The 20,974-nt window shown below is 47.9% G+C and overlaps 1 protein-coding gene across 1 annotated transcript in view; it reads left to right on the top strand.

Annotated features, from left to right (window-relative positions):
* LOC119454447 (uncharacterized) overlaps positions 1 to 3,188 on the top strand; it is a 38,773-nt gene extending 35,585 nt beyond the window's left edge. Inside the window, exon 4 of the mRNA XM_037716377.2 lies at positions 2,922 to 3,188. Within this exon, the coding sequence (XP_037572305.1) occupies positions 2,922 to 3,182 (261 nt within the window). The 3' untranslated portion in view covers positions 3,183 to 3,188. The remainder of the gene's footprint in view (positions 1 to 2,921) is intronic.
* Positions 3,189 to 20,974: the final 17,786 nt, after the last annotated feature.

The raw sequence follows: 20,974 nt of genomic DNA, 5'->3' as shown, positions 1-20,974 counted from the left end.
GTAGAATGCAATGATTGTACACATTTCTTTTCAACGACAGTGGTAAGCTCCCAGTCAGTATTTGGCAATGTTTGCCGTGTGCACTCCAACTCAATTTTATTCTTCTGTAAATTTCCTTCTGATGATCAGGGTCCCCTCTGAGTAATGGACCTGGATAAACGTACTCCTTTACAGACTCTAGAGGCAGACTGGCGATTCTGAATTCGTGTTCTCGTGCCAAGGTATTGTAAATATTTTAGTATTCTGCATTTTATTCTTCAACCCCACTCTTACACTTTCTCGGTTAAGTTCCTCAGAGATTTGTTGCAATTCGGCCCCATTGTTGCTGAATAGGAGAATGTCATCTACAATCCGAGGGTTGCTAAGATATTTGCCGTTGATCCTCGCTGAAAACCCTTCCCAGTCTAAGAGCTTGAATACTTCTTCTAAGCATGCTGTGAATAGCATTGGAGAGATTGTGTCACTTTGCCTCACATTGCATACGTAACTTGCATAGGTAACTTGCGGTATTCATTGTATAGGTATCTTTCTACTTTTCTTGTGGAGAACCAAAGTTGCTGTGGAATCCTTGTAGATATTTGCCAAGATATTCACGCATGCCTCCTGTACTCCTTGATTACGCAATGCCTCTATGACTGCTGATATCTTTACTGAAGGAAATGCTTTTTTCATAATCTATGAAAGTCATATAGACAGGTTGATTGTACTCCGCAGATTTCTCAATCACCTGATTGATGACCTGGATATGATCCATGGTAGAGTATCGCTTCCTGAAGCCAGCCTGTTCTCTTGGTTGACTAAATTCAAGTGTTGCCCTGATTCTATTGAAAATTATCTTGGTGAATATTTGATACAATACTGAAAGCAGGCTAGTGGGCAAATAATTCTTCAATTCTTTAACGTCTCCCTTCTTATGGATTAGCATACTGTTGGCATTCCTCCAGCTCTTTGGCACATTTGAACTCGTGAGACACTGCCATAAAGGGCCGCAAGCTGTTCAGGCATGATGTCTCCTCCATCTTTGATTAAATCGAGTGTTAATCCATCTTCTACTGCAGCTTTTCCTCGGCTCATATCTTGCAAGCTCCTTCTGAACTCATCGCTAGTTATAGAAGGAGCCTCTGTATCGCGTTCATCACTACTACGAATGAAAGTAGCTTGACTGCTCTGGGTACTGTATAGGTCAGTGCGGATTTCTTCCGCTGTTTTATAGCGAAGCTATATACCTCAACCAACCAACGGTTCTTTCGTGTGCCCAGCAAAAAACTCCTGCCAAAAAAAGAAAAAGTACAAAACAACCATCAAAATCACATGACAGATTATAATGTCCCTGTAGTCAGCAATTATAGGCACAAAACAGCATATCTTCTTTGCCATATCTTCGCCACGCAGAAACCGGTCTAGGCGCACAACCGAGCGCTTTTTTTTCAAGAAAAAAAAAGCACAGCGCAAGCGCCGCACGTCTGGCAAATTGGCCATTTTGCATCTGCCCAGTGCATGAGCTATATATAATAAAAGAGAAACCGGTCTAGCAACGTCTTCAGTTCATCCTATGCTGCCATGGGGAGACCACGCAAAGTGAAGACTCCAGAAGAAGAGCAGGAATACAAAGCTCGAAGAAAAGAACAAAACAGCCTCCCTGAAGCGCGTCGTAAGCAGGATCTGACATATGCCGCTAGACATGGCAAGCGTAAGCGACAAGCCTGCCAGGACGACAATGGGCGTAGCGAAGCAGAGAATGCTGCGAAGCGACAAAAGTACTGCGCCGACAAGTTAGCCACGTTCAAGGGAGTGATGGCGAAATTCAAGCGCAAGTTCCTCGACGTGGAATTTGGATTCTCCTGTGCCGTGTGTGATCGCCTGTGGTTCCGTGACGACTTGTCGCGCATCTCCGCCGTACAAAACGCCGCAACGAAAAGCAGTGCCCTCGACGTTCTCGCTCGTGCATTCCCCGGACAAGCCGTGTCGGCTTTCGAGGTGTGCGGACCTTGGCCAAGAACGTTTCAATCATCAAAACAGAAAACATAAGCGTATACCACAGTGACCACAAAGCAGTGGTGAATGTCGTTGTACAATACAAGAAAGTTCCTACGCTGCATTTTACCGCATATTCTTTTCTTTAACAATTCCTTTAGTGAATCTCAACAGCTCCGCTAAAATCCACCTTCACAGAGTAGATTGGACCTACATTTCTTTTACTATATCATCGAAATTGCTGATGATATTATCCTGCTTATCTTTCAGAGAATACCTCTTGCTTTGTCCTACGCCAAATTTTCTTCTCTTTGATTTCATGATGCGTCCATATTTTACGGCTCCCTGAATATCTCCCATGTTATAATTTCGAATATCCTTTACTTTCTTCTTGTTGATCAGTTTTCACAGTTCAGCGAATTTTGTCTGATCTCTTGAGTTTGACACTTTCATGCTTTGTCGTTTTTTATTAGCGCCATTGTTAATTGGGAGAGATTTGCTACTGGTTGCCTTCGTACATGTGGTTATCACCACCTCGTACATCAACATGTTCTCGCACGATGAGGCAGCTTGTGAAGATTTAGTGCCATTTCTTTTGCTGAACTTTATGGCGAAATGTTAAACGCGATCGAACATTGACTTACGAATGGCGAACGCCTGTGGCAGTGCTATTCATGATAAAAATTGCAGAATAGATTTACCACCTTCCTAATAGTAGCTAGAGCCGATAGATTACTGAATCTGCGTTTTGCTCCGCATAATACCCATGCGTAACTTTGCATGGAGAATGTATGAATATTAAAGCAGGAATGAGTATTTTTTAGCGGTTGGTATGAGGTTCGTGACAATAAAATACATAATTGAGTAAGTCTACAAAATATAAAAAACGATCCTTCCGGTAAGGTTTTTAATAAAAAAATGCACTTCTGACTGTCTCACCCATGCAGTACAGTTACGAAGAAGGAAACGGAATTTGCGCCCAGCTAGAAGGATCCGCTGGTTGTCATTCGCCCAACGACGATGACGTTAAAGCGTTCCTGCACAAACATTTTGATACATCGCAGAAGAAGCGTTCCAAAAAAGAAAGTAAGAAGAGTTCCAATTGTGGCAAGGGACCTAAGCAAAAGAAACAGAAGAGCCCGAAAGATAGTTCAAAAAAGACTAAGAAGGTTAAAAAAGACAAGAAAAAGTTCAAGAAGAATTCGTAGCCGGATTGGTAGGAAATGGGCTTTGAACTAATAAATAAGTCTTAACCTTTGAAATGCGATATTCATTCTTATTTTCTCATCGCACACTGTTGCAATAGTAATCGATACTGGGATCCATGGGGCAGCGTGTACTGTCACAGCTGAACCGAAAAACACAGATACACAGATCAACCCAAATAGAGACAACTTACTTCCGTATTTTATTGCGATAGCAATTATATGGACCCTCCCTAGCGCATTTCTGCCATCGTCGTCGCCATCGCATGAAGCCCAACGGCGATGAAATCGTCGCTGCGTGTCGTACCCCGCGTGTACGAGTGAAAGCGTACGAGGGTGAGCCGCAATCGTCGCTCAATGTAGCGCACGCTAGGGAGGAAGGCAGGCCGGAAGCGCGCGGTCTTCTTTCGCGCGCGAGACACGGGGACGAGGCGACAGAGAGGGAGATGGAGGGGTGCGTTCTGCTCCGTTGGCTGCTGCTCACGGCGCGGGCCGCATCTTGAAAGCGATCTCCGATGTGGGCGAAGTGCGCGCCCGCGTGGGCCTCGTCTGCAAAGCGATCTGCGATGGGGACCAAGTGCATGCGCTGAGTGGCAGTAGCTGTGTATTCGCTGTTCTTTCGACATTTAGTTCGCGTTGACGCGAGAGAGCGCGAAGGTCAATTTGCCCGCTGATGCTGGCGCGCCTTCTTACTCCGGCGTTTTCACAGCGATTCTTTCGAGATGTGTTCATGTTTCCTGTGCGCACGTGACAACATGCTTCTTTATTTAGTTAGTAAGCAAATGTTTACAACTTTATAGGGCCCATTAAACTACTATCCTTCCTTCGTATAGTCCTCTACTAATTTGCTATCGGAAGCGATGCTTCGTCTTTTGGGCGAAACTTCAACTTTTTTTTTAGGGCGATGGTTTCTTGCTGATTTCAAGGCACGTTTTAGTACGCATCTGACTTTGCAAACTCATCAATTCTGTTATAATTATTGAATATAATTAAATGAACATTGATAAAGCTGTCCGAGATCAGGAATCGAGCACATGACCTCTAGCACACAAGTTTGATATTGAATCCATAACGCCACAGACTTGTTTAATTGCAAATAGCATTATTTGCCTACTTCGGCCGTTTTGAGCCTATCTATATATCTTTCTTTCTATCTATCTATATATCTAGCCACTAACGCCGACCCGCTGTCCCAAGTTCACCTGAATGGGCTCCTGGTGGTGACGCGTCGTGGTCGTTCCACTGTTGTCTTTCCAGCTTCGTGACATCTTACTGACATCATGCCTTTTATCCCTCCCCTATGGATCAAGTTGTCTAATAGCTTGGGCTACTAGTCATGGGCTCGTTGTTGTGATGCCTTCATGATCACTGCATCAACGTCATTCCAGCTTTGCCATCCGGCACTCATCATGTCGCCGTTGTCACGCCATCACCGTCATATAGTAGTCATGCATTCGTTGTGTCACCGCCACTAGTCATGCCGTCGCCGTGGTTTCATTATCCTCATTCAAGCTTCGTGATCTGACGATCGTCATGTTGCCGTCGTCATTCCTTCCACTCCCACCCATTGTCCCAAGTTGTGTAATAACTTGGTCCAAAAATATGCGTTCGGGGACGTCAAACTGTGGTTATCATTGCGTCGTCGTCAGTCTAGCTTTGTCGTCCGACTCTCGTCATGCCGTGATCATCATGCCATCGTGGTCACAAAAGCGTCGTCATGCCTTCGTCGTCGAACTTCCGTTTTATCGTTGTCATCACTTAAATAATACAATTCCGTTATCGTCATGTAGTCGCCGTCATACCACCTTCCTCGTTTCATCAACGTCAATGTTTCTGCGTCATTGTATTGTGATAATATTTCCGTCGTCGATTCGTATTGATGCTGCTCTTGTCATGCTGTCATTCTCAGACAGTCGCTATCATGCCTCCCGTCAGATCGTCGTCGTCATTCCGCAGTAGTCGTGCCATCAATGTCTCTCCAGCCTCGGCGTCCGACTCTCATCCTGCCTTCGCCATAACACCCGCGTCGTCATGCAGATCTCGTGACTACGCCAGTATTATCATACACTCGGCGTCATTACATTGTACTCATACCGTTCTCATGCCATCGCCGTCACTGTGCCACAGTCATACAGTCGTCGTCGTGTATTCGTTGTCATACTATCGTCGGGATGCCATCGTGGTCGTTTCATCGTCATCATTGTAACTTCGACATCTTACTCTCGTCATGCAGTCGTCATCATACCTTTTTCGTCATTCCATAGTCATCACGCAGTCGTCCTCATACCACCTTCGTCAATCCATCGATGTCATGCTTTGTTCATCCTTCTATCGTGATCATACTGTCGTCAATCAATCGTAATTATGCCAATGTTTTCATGCGGTCGTCGTCATTGCATCGTCGTCACAGAGACGCTATCATGCTTTCGTTGTCATACCGTCGTCGTGGTGTCGTCTTGGTCGACCCATCGTCGTCATTGGCGTTTCTTCCTCCGGTTCTCGTCACGCCATTGTCGTAAGATAGTCATGGTCCTCTCATTGTCCTCATGCTGTCGTCTTGAGGTTGTCATCGTTACACCAGCATCATAGTTTAAATAACATCTTGTAGTTATGCCGTCGTCGTTATACGCTTATCTTTGTAGTTCCATCGATATCATTCCTTCTTCGTCAATCCATCATCACTGCGTTGGCGTCATATGCAGTGGTCGTCATGCCTCCATGCTCATGGGCCACCATGGCAAGTGAGTGCCACAGCAAAGTGGGACAATATCGGAGTATGTGGCATTTAGCCGAAGCAGCGAAAGCTTTATAATTACCGCTGCACGCGGTAAATAAGGAGGCTTAAGAAATTTGATCTGTCGGTACATTGCTCTATTGCCATTCGCATTACCATCGACAGTGATCATGGGACGAGTTCTGTCGAAATTTTTCTTTATTACCTTTTTTACTGAACGAACAATTACACAGTGTTTAAGTGCATCAGCTGTTTTGTGGCGGACACGTATTAAAACTTTCTGAGTGCTACCAAATCATCAAACAGGTGATCCACTCTGGTGGATTGGGTTGATACCTGAACGCCTCTCTAACACGAACTGCATTCTCAGTCACCAGAAGGCGGCGATTGGACCCATTTAGGGACGAGCGCAGGATATACCCTAAGCTAGAGCACTGCACGGGCCGATTTTTGCGGCCCGGGCCCGGCCCGGGCCCGTTTTCACATTGGGCGGCCCGCCCGAGCCCGATCAAAACTTTTATGGCGAGACCCGGGCCCGGCCCGGGCCCGGAAATAATCTACGTTACCCGCCCGGCCCGGCCCGCCGCCCTTTCACCTTAAGCCCGAGCCTGGCCCGAGCCCGACTCGAAACCGGCCCGAACCCGGCCCGAGACCGAAAAATACATGTTTTTCAGAGTTGAGAAGCCCGAGAATAACTCGCAGAAAGCCCGAGCCCGGCCCGGGCCCGCGTCAAAAAACCAGAGCCCGGCCCGGGCCCGGGTCAAAAAGCACACGCCGTGCCCGAGCCCGGCCCGAGCCCGTGAAAAAACTCGTCTACCGGACGAGTTTCAGGTAAGCCCGAGCCCGTGTAGTGCTCTACCCTAAGCTACACCAAGACATTACAAGGACACAGGGCACACTCATCCGACAAGCCCTGACAAACACCCTGCTCACTCCAGCACGGAAACACCTCCTCCAAGGCATACTTACTGAAGACCTCCCTCGCTGTAGCCACTGTGGTGCCTATCCTCCCAACACATCACATATCCTATGGCAATTTCATTCAAAACTACCTCCCTTACCCAAACCTTCATCCCTCCCACCTACCCCTTCCTCCGAGTGGCTGACCGCCGCAACCACCCTTCACGACCAACGATTCCTTCCGGACTTCATCGGTCTAGCGCTGAAGCACGCCGCAAGCGACGCCCTGGACTGAGGGCGTCGATGAATTTTTTAATCGCAGAATAAAATGATTTCTTTCTCTCTCTCTCAGTCACTGGAGCACCACAGGCGCATACGTGTACAAGAGACATAGAACATCATTGCTCGGGGGCAAGCCAGCGCACTGAGACGCTTGGCGCGTTTTTATTTGGCCACCTCGACAGGCGTTACCGCTGCAAATAATAGCGAGTTCGCAGAGTCTTATTGTGATCTGCATTTAGGAAAGTATATATGGCTCCGAAGTTTAGGCCCATTAGGGCAGATATTCCGTAATAAACAAACATGCTGATATTTAATACTACCATTTATACCTCTAAAACCACACTTCACATAAATACACATGGTTTGTGAGTCAATCAGGCCAAGAATGATGCGCATTACGTAGATTTTCAACTAAAGTTGAGTCTGGCTGATCTGCTTCCGCCCTGTTTTGAGACAAAGCTAACCGCAGGCCATGTTCCCGAACCGTCGCACTTAATATGAGCTTCCACACGGTGCCTGTCGTCAAAGGGCTCCAAGACTACATGTCGCCCTTGGGTGATGAAAGAAAGAGAGAGAGAGAGAGAAAGCGAAGAGAAGAAAGGTAGGGAGGTCAACCAGACGAACGTCTGGTTTGCTACCCTACACAAGGGGTAAGGGAAAGGGGAATAAAAAGAGGAGCAGAAGAAGACAATAAGCATTGTGTGTGCAGCTAATCACCACGACACCAAAGCCAAGTCCCATAGCTGGTGATGTGCGTTGAAGACATCTGACATTAACCAAGGGCCAGTGGTAGTTGCGTGAATAGGAGGCTGCGGGCAAGCCATTGGGCTTGCTCGAGACAGTTCGGCAGCCGGTTACACTCCTGAACCACGTGAAGGCGAAAGCCTCCTCCACACTTAGTAATGCGCCGTCTCGCATCTTCGTGTTGCTGATTCCTCAGTTCAGCTTTTAACAGTGACGCTTTTAGGGGCGAAGCTCCTTATAGCGGAACCCGTTCGTCCCCGTCGTAGTAGGTAGCCACGTCTAGTTTTATGAATTGCTCAATAGATGGCGTTGTGTGTCCCTATACGTATGTATACCCATATATACATATATATGTATATGTATAGTATAACCGGAAGCCGACTTCCGCTTCCGGTTCCACTTCCGGTTCCGCTTCCGGCGTTTTAGGGGCGAAGCTCCTTATAGCGGCACCTTATAGATCACACATCTTATAGAAGCGCACAGGAACACACGCACCACGACGACAATAAATACCCAACATTAACGAAAGACTGCGCGTTTCTAACGCGTTTGTGCTAGGCGTTACGGCCCGTGTAAGAAGCTGGTGTAAGACGCTGTGGCCTCTCCGCCTTAATCCCGTATTCATAAAACGCTCCTCGACTTGACTTGCCACCGCCTTGGGCTGCGCGTTCGAAACGCGTTGAAGGCGGTGGCAAGTCAAGTTCAAGTCGAGGAGCGTTTATGAATACGGGGGTTCTACTCTCTCAGCAGTCATGTGATGGCGTCGGCAAACGCGGTGCACGTTCCGGCATTTGTAAACGGCTGCGTAAGACGCTGTGGCGTCTCCCCCTTACTAGAGAGTACTGCACGTTTGTAACGCGTTTGTGCTAGCGTCCCCTTAAGCGGGAGATGGTGCAATTATAATGAAGGGTGCTGTTATAAAATAGGAATGACGTCACATATGGCGCGTGTCATTGGTGGAAGTCAATCGTTCGATTTAGTGCGGCGAGACTGGGCGAATTACACGGAAGATTCACGGTTTAGCGATGATGCCCTCCGGAGCTTCGCCCACTCATCATCATTCACCCCGTGGATGTGCGGTGTTTTTTTAAGCCAGCCGTAATTTGTGGTGCGTAGCCGTGGTAGCCATGGCAACCCGGAGGAGGAGGAGGAGCAGACCACCTCTCTTCACTCCGCGGCGCCCTGAGCCAGGAGAAAAAAAAATTACAGCATATCCACGGGGTGAATGATGATGAGTGGGCGAAGCTCCGGAGGGAATCATCGGATCTCCCGCTTAAGGGGACGCTAGCACAAACGCGTTAGAGACGTGCAGTACTCTCTAGTAAGGGGGAGCGGCCACAGCGTCTTACGCAGCCATTTACACATGCCGGAACGTGCACCGCGTTTGCCGACGCCATCACATGACTGCTGAGAGAGTATACCCCCCCGTATTCATAAACTCTCCTCGACTTGACTTGCCACCGCCTTGGGCAGCGCGTTCAAAACGCGTTGAAGGTAAGGATGATAAGTGGTTCTTGAGGGAAAGGGAAAGGTTGGCGCTATCTTCTGCAGCCCTTGAGGGAGCACGGCTCAGCGCCAATAAGGTAAGGCAAAGAGGCCACAGCGTCTTACACCACCTCCTTACACGGGCCGTAACGCGCTAGCACAAACGCGTTAGAAACGCGCTAGAAACGCGGCCTTTCGTTAATGTTGGGTATTTATTGCCATCGTGGTGCTCGTGTCTATGTGTGCTCCGTGGCCTAGTGGGCTAACGCCGCGCGCTCGGAAGCGAGGGGTCCCTGGTTCGATTCCGCGCTACGGACACATCGGAATTTTTTTTCTCATTTTTCTCAGACTGGTTACACACTACTACTACGACGAGGGACGAACGGGTGCCGCCTTAAGGAGCTTCGCCCCTAAAAAGGAGACAGCTTGCACTAGGCCGCGCAAAGCTCAAGACACAGCGAAGCGGGCCGATTGATATCGAGCGGCTAGCCTCTAACGCGCTCGGCCTCGGCAAGCAGCAGCGTTCTTGGCACTGTGCCAACCTTGGTTAGACTGCCTGCGTTTGTGGCATGCCAGGAGCACGGCCGCTGGATAAAAAAAAAAAGTGCGGGCTGCCGCGTCGGACGCGTTGCAATGGGAGCGAATGTGACAGCCGTAGTTGCATTGTCGGCCGCTTGGCTGGGCCGAACGGCGCTAGTCATCGGCGATGGAACGCGCCGTTGGCTGGCACGCCCGATGGCGTTCCAAGCGCGTTCCTGACGCATTTGCTATGCCGATGCCAGACAACAGCCCCCGACGTGTGGCGCCGCGGTGGATCACACAGTTTTCGATGCAAGCGGCAGGCCGCACCTTTTTTTATCCAGCGGCCGTGGTCGGCCGCTCGGCTGGGCTGAACGGCGCTAGTCATCGGCGATGGAACGCGCCGTTGGCTGGCACGCGCGACGGCGTTCCAAGCGCGTTCCTGACGCATTTGTTATGCCGATGCCAGACAACAGCCCCCGACGTGTGGCGCCACGGCGGATCACACAGTTTTCGATGCAAGCGGCAGGCCGCACCTTTTTTTTTATCCAGCGGCCGTGCTCTTTGACTACGTCTAAAAACGTTGATCAGAACGGGACACTCGTCGAGCAGCGTCGGTAGTCTTTACCACATTCTCGTCTGGCAATGTTTTTTATATAAAGATAGCCATTTGGTGCAGCAACTACACGTCGCCTCCCCTCCCTCCATCCCGTCCCCCAACGGCCTTTCGCGCGACGGGAGAAGTCGGGTTTGCTCTGTATATATGGCGATTGTAAAGGAGGAGAGAGATGCTTAATTCTGCAGCCCTTCAAGGAGCACGGCGCAGAACGCGCGTTCGCTCCCTGTGAAAGCGCGCGTCCCTCGCGCGCTTTTACTCGAACATACAGCATACGGCGCGGGGTGACGATTCTATCACGTTGACGTCATACGGAGCCTCACGGCGACGGCGACGACAGAAATCCGCTTTGGAGTGTCCATATAATTGCTGTCGAAATAAAAATAATAATGTTTGCCGTTCTAGGCTTGTAGCACCAAGTCAGCTCATATCACATCGCATTCACACAGTACACAACAGTAGAAATGAAGCATAAGAAAGTGAGAATAATATTTGCCTCAACGTCGCGTCGCAATCCAATATAAATATAACCATAGCCCTCATTCAATAATCTCAGATCTTACACCGGTGAGCCTTGAGAGTTTTGCATGAATTCAGCGCAATAGGTTCAGCCAGAGTTTTAACGAAAAAATTAAAAAAATAAAATATGGGGTTTACGTGCCAAAACCACGATCTGATTATGAGGCACGCCGTGGTCGGGGACTCCGGAAAGTTGGACCACCTGGGGTTCTTTAACGTGGAGTTTTAACGAATTACCACGTAAATTTGTCATTAGAGCCAACACACATCTGACATTTCGATGTAAAGATTAAATCAACAATACATTGAAATAATTACCAAAAACACACTTTAATCTACTCTAACCGCACGCGTGCAACCTGTAGGTGTTGTCTAAAACATGCTACTTAGAGAAAAGGCGGGTAAAAAATAAACTTGCAGATCAAATCTTTTAATGTTAATACTATATTTATTGCCTTACATTTTATGGCTATGCATAAGGGCGTTCTGACGGCATTACAGTGTTAAATACGGCAATGCAATCTCACAATATCTCAGAACGCACCGCCACAAGCAAATTTCAAAAACCCTGCAATGTTTCCTATCCATAAATATTCGTCGATGAATGCAAACAGCCTGTGACTTCAAATTTTACTATTCCATATAATAACATTGCCTGTGCTTTTTCAAACGTTTCCATTATTGGCACATTACATGCGTAATTTTCATGAACTAGTGTTTCGCGCCGTGAGATGTAGTCGCGCTTCAATCGCACTACCATAACTGAGAACACTGCTCTTTGGTTTAAGCCGCATTTTAGCCTCTCGAAGTCGAGGTTGAAATGAGAATTGACGATGGGAAGTGACCTGGACGTACGCTTACGTGCGTCAACTGCCTTGCCCTCCACGTCCGCTCACTGCGGCTCCCTACTAATACGAAGTAATTATATGCCCCATGACGCGGAAGCGTCCGGCGTTCACATCTGATGGTACCAAACCCACGTGACCAAGTGTTGACGTCATGTTCCCGTTGCTGTAACTGCTGCGGCTCGGACTGTGAAATCCCACGGTGAACAGCAACGGCGTCGGATGGACGCCGTGGAACACACCAAAAAAAAATGGACTTTGCCCAATTCAAAATTTACTTGACCCACATTCTAAACCGACCTGGCCCACTGCCAAAATTGACTTGGCCCACCCACATAATTTGTTTGGACCACCCCAACATTCACTGAGAGCAGATCCGACATGTCACTCGGATTCCCCCACACAATCTTGCTTGCTTTCCTGCAAAGAGGCAATATTCAACGTTTGCCAAAAATATTGTAAGAGATCAGTTCTACTTGCCATCAGAATTCGCGCCTGCTACACGATTATCAGCCCCATTCTGATGTCTCCACCGGCCGCAAGTGCAATTGACAATTCCGGGCATCAAAAAGAAAGGTGGAGCACCGCTGCAAGCTTTCAAGCAAGCAACCTTGGAACACATTTACAACGTCCACTCATTCCGGCAACATGTATACACAGATGGTTCGATAAAACTCAACAGCTCTGCTACTGCAGCCATCATCCCAGCGAAATCTGAAGAAGTCAAGTTAACTTCATGCGTTACCACCTCGACGGGTGCAGAACTTGGGGCACTCCATGTTGCACTTGATTTCATTAATCAGCAACCACCGCAACAACGGACAGTCTTTAGTGATTCCAAGGCGAAATTGGCTTACGCAACCACGACTTTTGTGGAAGCGAGCTAACCGCTTCCTTCCCACCCCCAATTTTGCCCCTTCAGAGAGTAGAAGGTCGTTTAACATTTTCCCTACCGAGGGTGAAATGGGTATTTTTGTAGGTTACGGCACACTTTTTTTTATCAAGGAACTACTGCACTCAATATTTTATGTAATACAATAACGAAAAGGAGAATGGACGCATTTTCCGCGCATGAAAGCTTTATTAACGAGATGTTATGTCATACAAAGGTATAAATTGCCAGAGTCAAGATTGTGGGACAAAATTGAACAATGTTTGTAAAGACACGCTTGTATCTACTAAGGAAGAAATGCAACAAAAATTAAGAGATACAAAATGCATTGTCGTCTAATAGGCACTATCTCTGAAAATTTTTTATTTCGTTGAACAGGCGTGCGGGGCTGCGGCCGCCGATGTTGTGAGCTGGTTTGCATTGTCGTCGCTCTGAGTCAAAATCCGAGAAAAAGGCAGAAGCGTCACACTCACTGCTGCTCAACCCATTGTTAAAGTCAGCCGCAAACGCAGCGGAATCACGAGATCTACGATCTTTCGAAGCGGGCGCACCGCTGCCGGAGGCGGCCATCTTTATTTTCTGCTTTGACGATCGCAAACCTTCGGAGCGCGTTGAAAAATTACCGCCGGCCGGGGAAAATGCGAACTGCTTAGAAAAACTATGACATATTTAGCCTCTTTCACGTCCGATCGCGCAGTGTGTCCGTGAGCGGCGCGAAAGGTATAGTAAGCGGCGTTTCAAACTATCGATAGCGCGCTAACGATTCTCAATGGGCGCGGAAGGGAAAGAGTTACATAAGCGGGGCCTTCAGCGGGGCAGCAAGGAGGGAGCCTTCGCTTCGCCCTCCTTTACGCAGACACACGTTTTCCCTTACTCCGCACTGCTATGTTCGGAGACCGTACTGGTACGAGCCACCTTTCAGTGTCCATAGATGTGGAAATCGCCCAGTGCCCTTCAAACTTGCGCATTTCGTTGCACACAGTGGCTTTTACTCATGCTCCAAAATACGGCAGCACAAGTCACTTTCAGTGCCTCATATAAACAAATAATTTGGCGGCAACCAACTCGCACAACGTAAGGCGCCCGAGGCGTAGTTTCTTTTTCAAATTTTCGCAATTACTACTTCTTATATATGTAATACAGCGGATAAAATTTATGGCACTGCCCTTTGTGAATCACCTAAGTTTCAATGCAGGATGAAGGTCAAATCTAGGAAATGGGACGTTAGGATGCTCACACATTTTCTCGACATTGCTGTCTGCAATGGGTGAGTCGAATACCCTGCGAAGCAACAGCTTTGCACCTACATCAAAAAGAGGTGCGGTCTCTCCGATCTTTAAAGCAAGATGTGCCGAAACATTACCTACATCTAACCCAAATCAAGATAGTAACAGGGAATAAAGATGCTCAAGTAGACCAGCAGCTCCAAAGACCGGATTAGCCGAGCTGCCAGACGGCGGCACGAGAAATTTGTTTTGACCACTCCCCAGAATTTTGTAAAATTGAAAATGCCATGCGATGCAGGAACAAAAAATTACAAGCAAAGTCAACAATTTGGTGCATGAAATGTGATGTTTTCTTGGGACTGCAAGGGTAAAATTAATTGTTTTTATTTTTACCACGCGCACAACTAAAGTCCATGTTTGTAGACACTGATTTGTACCGTTTGAACACGAAACTTTATGCATGGTTCTCGTCTCTGTATTTCTGAAACCATTTCAAATGAAATGTTGAAAATCTTTGTCTTTCTTGCCTTAATTTTTTTTCGGTAGTGAAGATGTTAAGTGTGATTTGGTACCTCCCTCATATCTTTCCGTCCAGCTTACTGTGCCGCATGAAGCGGAAAAGTTGTAGAACGATCGACGGTTTCTGGAGTGCAGTTGCCTAGAAGACCCTCCAACTTTTCCGGTCATACCAGACGTACGAAGACATAATTTCCAGCCCCTTCTTTGTGACGCCTAGATGAGAATGATGGGAATACTGACTGCATGCAGAACACCGAATACGAAAGCAAAAGATTGGGCGCCACGCTATTGACAGACAGTGAAAGTGGAGGCACTTCTTTAGTGGCGGTTTCATTGAACATTGAATACTTAGCAGAAAGGCAAGTTGACAACTTCTCTGAGAGGCGCTTGTTAGAGTCAAATTGGCAGTCGCCAGAATTTTAAACCTTCCCCCACTCCCTCCACAAGAAAGGCGGCAAAGAGGAGAGGAGATGCTTGAGCCACTGGCATTTGCTTAAACTTAAGTGGCTTGTTCTGTCGGACAGTCAAAGAGGTACCTATTGCAAACACTGCGCATTGTTAGTAACGGGCAGCGTAGTAGCCTACAATAGAAAATCTTCCACTTCAAAAAATTATGACGAGGTCACTTAAATCATTTGCGAGGCCACTAGGCAAGGACGGTGATCGTCCTCTGCATTAAGCAACCACATACCTCAAGGAAGCCATGGAGGCCACAGAGAACTTTGTTGCGTGTGTTGATGCACCTGAAAAATTTCGTCAACCAAGTTTCTAACCAGCGTCTTCTCCGAGTGACTGAGAACAGAAACCGCCTGCTACCTATCGTAGAATTCATCATATTGTTACAGTATGGTATGTGCCGGCAGCGCGAGAACGGATGCAGACGAGGTGACTGTTTTCCGATACTATGGCTGTGGACCCGACAAGGTCCGTGGTGGGAAAGAATTTCCTCTTCCACGCTCGTCAAACGATGTCCGTAGCTTTACAGCACCATGTTCCTTCTTTCGAGGCTTCATGGAGAACTTCGCGGACATCACCGGCACCTTGACTGGTCTTGTCAAGAAGTGCGTTTATTTTTCCTGGGGACCTGATCAGGCCACAGCATTTTCCGAACTTATTGATAGACTCATGAATCCGCCCATTTTGGCTCATTTCGACCCGACCGCCGAAACCGAAATTCGTACAGATGCTAGTGGTCGTAGCATCGGTGATATTCTTGCCCAATGACGGAATGGCTTGTCCCACGTTATTGCCTACGCTAGCCGACTCCTCTCTAGATCTGAGCAGAATTACTCAGTAACCGAACGTGAATGTCTCGCTATTGTGTAGGCCACCACGAAGTTTCGCCCCTACCTTTACAGGCTACACTTTTGTGTTGTTACGGATCACCATGCCCTTTGTTGGCTATCTTCCCTGAAAGACCCCACCGGACGCCTCGGCCGCTGGGCATTACCGTTACAGGAATACTCATTTTATGTGACATATAAACCAGGGCGACTTTATCAGGACGCCGACTGCCTGTCTCGCCACCCAGCTTGCCCACCTTACCTCACCGACGATAACACTGATGCCTATGTACTATCCATTTTGGACTTTCTCAACATCGCCATCGAACAGCGTCGGGACCGTGCTTGCGATCTAACATCGATTGCCTCACCACACAACCCTCCCCTCCCCTCCTCGGGGCCTTCGTTTTAAAAGACAACGTGTTGTACAGGCGCAATATTTATCCCAACGGCGCCGAGCTTTTTCTTGTCGTTCCAGAACACCTACGCTCGGACGTGCACGGGCAGCTTCACAATGCCCCCACCGCTGGCCACTTAAGCGTCACTCGCACTTATGACCGAGTCCGTCGGCGCTTCTTCTGGCCTGACCTTCACCGTTCCGTTCGACGATAAGTTTCAACCTGCCAGAGCTGTCAACGCCCCAAAAAACTCTCCTTTGTCCAGCTGGCTTACTCCAGCCGATCGACATTCCCGGCGAGCCGTTTTACCGTGTTGACTTGGACGTACTAAAACCTTTCCCTGCATCAGCCCTTGGCAACCAATGGATTACGGTCGCCACGAATTACGCGACTCGCTTGGCTATCACGCGAGCTTTCCCCACGAGCTGCGCTACCGATGTCGCCAATTTTCTTCGAGTTGTTATTCTCCACCACGGTGCTCCTCGTCAGCTCCTAACGGAACGCGGCCGTTGCTTCCTCTCCAAGGTCGTTGACGATCTTCTACAATCCTGCTGTAGAAAACTAACGATACGCGAAGATCCAGGCAGAGAGCTCATCATTCCAACTTCTCTTCGCAGTGCCCGCCTGAGCGCGTTTATTCGTCTTTTTCTACATATTCCCGCTCCCCAGTAGCGTTGTCCAATTCAAGCTTGTACATTTTCTGCACTGGCCTTCTTATAAACTTGCCATCTTGAGCTTTCACACGGCAGGCTCGGATTATTCCATCTTGACCAGGGAAGATGTCCACGACACATCCCATTGGCCAAATACCTCTAGACACGTTAGTGTCCTCGATAAGTACTGCATCATCTGCTTGTAGACTGCTACTAGGCTGCGATTTGTAGAGGTTAAGTGCCCGCAGCTCGAGGAGGTATTCTTTCTTCAATCGGATCCACAGGTGTTCCACGAGCTTCTGGCGGTATCGCAACTTCTTCCTGAGGTAACGTCGCGTAGCCTGAGCACTTGGAGCTTTTTTGTCACTGTTGGTTCGCTCTGGAGAGGCAAGAAATGAGCTCCCGACCAGAAAATGAGCACGACATAGTGGAGGAGGCTTTCTAGCGTCCGTATACGTATAGGTCAGGGGTTTTGAATTGATAACCGCTTCTACCTCCAGCAGTATGGTCTCAGTTTGTTCGGGGTTGAGCTTGCTCTTTCCCAGCACTTTGCGTAAAGATGACTTGACTGATTGGACATGTCTCTCCCACCAGCCGCCCCACCAAGGCGCACCTGGCATAATAAATTTCCATTCTATGCGATGCGTCAGGAGCAAAGAGGCAAATAGAGAGCTCTTCATGGTGTTCCAAATGTCCCATAGGTCTCGTGATGCTCTCTTAAATGCGAGAGCATTATCGGAGTACAGTGTTGCTGGCACTCCTCTACGATCGAAAAACCTACGGAACGCTAGCAAGAAGGAGCTTGTAGAGATTCCACTCTTCAATTCAAGGAGTACATTTCTCGTGGTCGTACATGGGAACAACAGAATATAAGCTTTGTATCTAACTTCATCAGTCTCATGTTGCTTTACATATAGTGGGCCTGCAAAGTCTTATCCCACAACTTAAAACGGCCGTGATGTAAAAAGCCTGTCTTCAGTCATTGGTGCATATTGCACCTTTACAGGTTTGACGTTGTATTTTTTGCAGAGAAAGCAAGCATTGATGATCCGTTTAACTTCTTGTCGAGCACGTATAACCCAGTAACGCTGTCGAATATGCATCATAGTGATTGCCACTCCGCCATGTAAAGCTCTACAGTGAGCCTCAGAAGCAACTAAGGCCGTAAAGGGATGTCTTTGCGGTAGAATAACTGGGTGCTTTTCGTCATACGTAGCGTTCATTCTTTCAAGTCGGCCACCAAGTCGAAGCTGCCCGCTGTGATCAAGGTAAGGATGGAGATCGCGCAGTACGGAGTGTTTCTTGACAGTGTCTCTAAGCCGAAGGTGTTCAATATCATTCTTGAATACTTCCGAGCTGGGTACGGCAGATCTAGAACATTTCAGTCTTGTTTAGCTCCTCTGTCGAAATGGTTCCACCGGGCGACGTTTGAACACGACGACATCGGTCCACAAATCGAAATACCCAGGTGGTAACGCGAAGGAACTTCTGTAGGTTGCCAAACTTCCTTAAGTCAATCACAGTGTCCACTACTCTCGGTGCTTGAAGAAGTACATGATGCGTGTCACACTCTGACTTTTCGTAGATCGATGTGCTCAGGTCTGAGTTTGTAGGCCAGGTTGATCTTGGCTGGGATAGCCATTGAGGTCCCCTCCACCAGCTGCGACATGTACATAGAACCTTTAAAGATACGCCCCTAGTCAATAAATCTGACGGGTTGTCTTCTCCTGGGCCGTAACGCCATGACAGTGGGTCAACAATTGCTGCGATATCATTCACTCTGTGCATTACAAACTGACCCAACTTGTTACGGTCACCCCGGATCCAGCTGAGTATGATCGTTTAGTCTGTCCAGATGACGCAGGGAAAATGCATTGAATCCCACGATAAGCAGATGTATTTCAATAGTCTTGCTCCTACTACCGCGGCCATAAGCTCGAGCTTCGGCTATGTTAAAATCTTGGTAGGTGCTACTCGAGACTTCGCTGCTATTAGTGATGTAGCTGTATTTCTACCATCATCAACTGTTCTCTAATAGGCACATGCTCCATAACCCTTCAGGCTAGCGTCGACGAATATATGCAGCTCTGCCTTGTCGACCGCTCCATATTGCCCATCTCTCACGCAAGCCGGAATCTTGATGAAGCCAAGCTGGATTACGTCTGCGCACCATGCTGTCCATGGTGTCTTGATCTCCTCTGGTAACTGGTCACCCCAAGACTGGCCTCAAACACACAGGCGTTGAAACAAAAGCTTTGCAGTGACGGTGAAAGGCGATAGAATACCAAAGGGGTCGAAAATTTGGGAAGAAGCCTTGAGAAGCGTATGTTTTGTGTCCGGCTGAGCTGAGGCTAAATATTGGGCTATAGATTTGGAAGAAAAGTTGAAGTAATCAGTTTCGGTATCCCATTGCATTCGCAAAACTGCCGTTACCGTGATGCACCTTACACTTGATCCTCCTGGTGGTCAAAAATGTTCTAGAGTTGCTGGTTATTGGTATTTCATTTTCTGAAATTCATGCCTGCATCTCGCATAATTGCCTTCGATCGCTCATAGATGCTCAGACCATCTTCGAATGTCTCCGCACCCACCAGTAAATCGTCTACATAAAAGGACTTCTTCAAAATAGAGCAATCGCTTTGTCCCCACAAGCATTGTCCAAGTGGTGATGAATAGTGGCCATGAGCAAGAAAGGGCTTGATGTTGATCCAAATGGTACCCGGGTCATGCGCCACTCTACAATGTTACTGTTTTGGCTGACGGGAATGGCATCTAACCAGAGAAACCGGAATGCATCTCGGTCGGTCTCCTGTATCTCAATGTGTAAGAATGCCTTCTCAATATCCGAGTTGATGGCAACCGGAAACCATCGAAAGCGAAGTAGTACTTGTAGTAACTCTGGATTGAGGTTCACGCTTTTATCCAGGTAGTCGTTGAGTGATGGAAAGCCTTGAGCGTGTGACGATGCATCAAATACGACCCGGTGCTTGGTGGTCAGTGATTCCTGCTGTATAACATCCCGATGTGGCATATAATAGGTGGTGCGAACAATAGGAACATTCTTAGGTCCCACTTCAGCGTGTCCTAGCTCTAGGTATTGTCGGATGACTGCGTCGTATCGCTCCAATAATCCTTCATTCATCAATAGCCTCTTTGCCAGTTTTTGTAGATGTGTGAACGTGGTATCATGGTTGCTTCAAAGAAGCTGTTTCTGATCTTCTTTTCAAGGCAGCGCCACGGTGTATCTGCCATTTTTATTGCGAATTGTTTCTCGGAAGCGTGCAATGGACTCAGTAGAGGGACGTTCGGCAAAATCTGTGATGCCCATTGCTTCGAGCTGCCAGAACGACTGCAGAAACTGCGAGGTTGTGTCATCGTCAATAATTGTTTCCAGTCGCAGAACACAGACCATAATGTCACGTAGTTGTGACGGTAAAGAAAACAGTCGTAAAACTGTGTATGACGCAACTGGTTGTTTATTGGGCGAACCTGTGCCCACAAAAGCAAGCTACACTCAAAGCACAACGATAGCGGCGAACACAGTCGGCGATCGTCGAAAATCTGATCAGCGGCGAAACGCGTTGGCTTTTATACATGAGTCATCGAATGTTCCAGGTTATTCCCTGGTGCCCGCGTGTCTTCCAGAAAGTTCTAGACAATTCGCGTCGGTCAAGCAATCTGATAACATAAGCGTCGGTAAATACAGACAACGGAAAGAAGCATCGATAACGTTCGAGAAACTTCCGATACATGCAGGCGCGTTCTGCGCCGTGCGATAACGGTTAACATTTGTGAGCCGGTGAAGAGCTGTCACCGGTTAAAGATAAACAAGTACACGTGGCAATAATGGTAGCGTCGCATTAAGAAAGGCTTTTTGGCGACTCGGTCCTTACAGTGTCCATCCGAATGCCTTGTTGAGTGCGACCAGTTCTGAAATGTTTATGCTCCTTGCAACTTCTCCCGTCATGATTTCCCAGAGATGGTCAGCTCCAATAAACAAGTTGAGGCCGTTCTCTGTCTCCGCTTCAAGAAAATTCTTGTCATCAGCAAGAAATTTGCTCTCACGTCGCAGCTTCTGAATGAAGTTGTCATCAGCTGTCGGCGGAGCAATGTCGCGACAGATAAGTGGAACTATAATTGCTTGAACAATATGGATGTCGCAACAGTGTTGACTACGCAG

Source organism: Dermacentor silvarum, chromosome 5 (assembly GCF_013339745.2).
Source record: "Dermacentor silvarum isolate Dsil-2018 chromosome 5, BIME_Dsil_1.4, whole genome shotgun sequence".
Taxonomy (NCBI): domain Eukaryota; kingdom Metazoa; phylum Arthropoda; class Arachnida; order Ixodida; family Ixodidae; genus Dermacentor; species Dermacentor silvarum.
The sequence above is the reverse complement of the archived record's forward strand: the minus strand, read 5'-3'. Positions and strand labels throughout refer to the sequence as shown.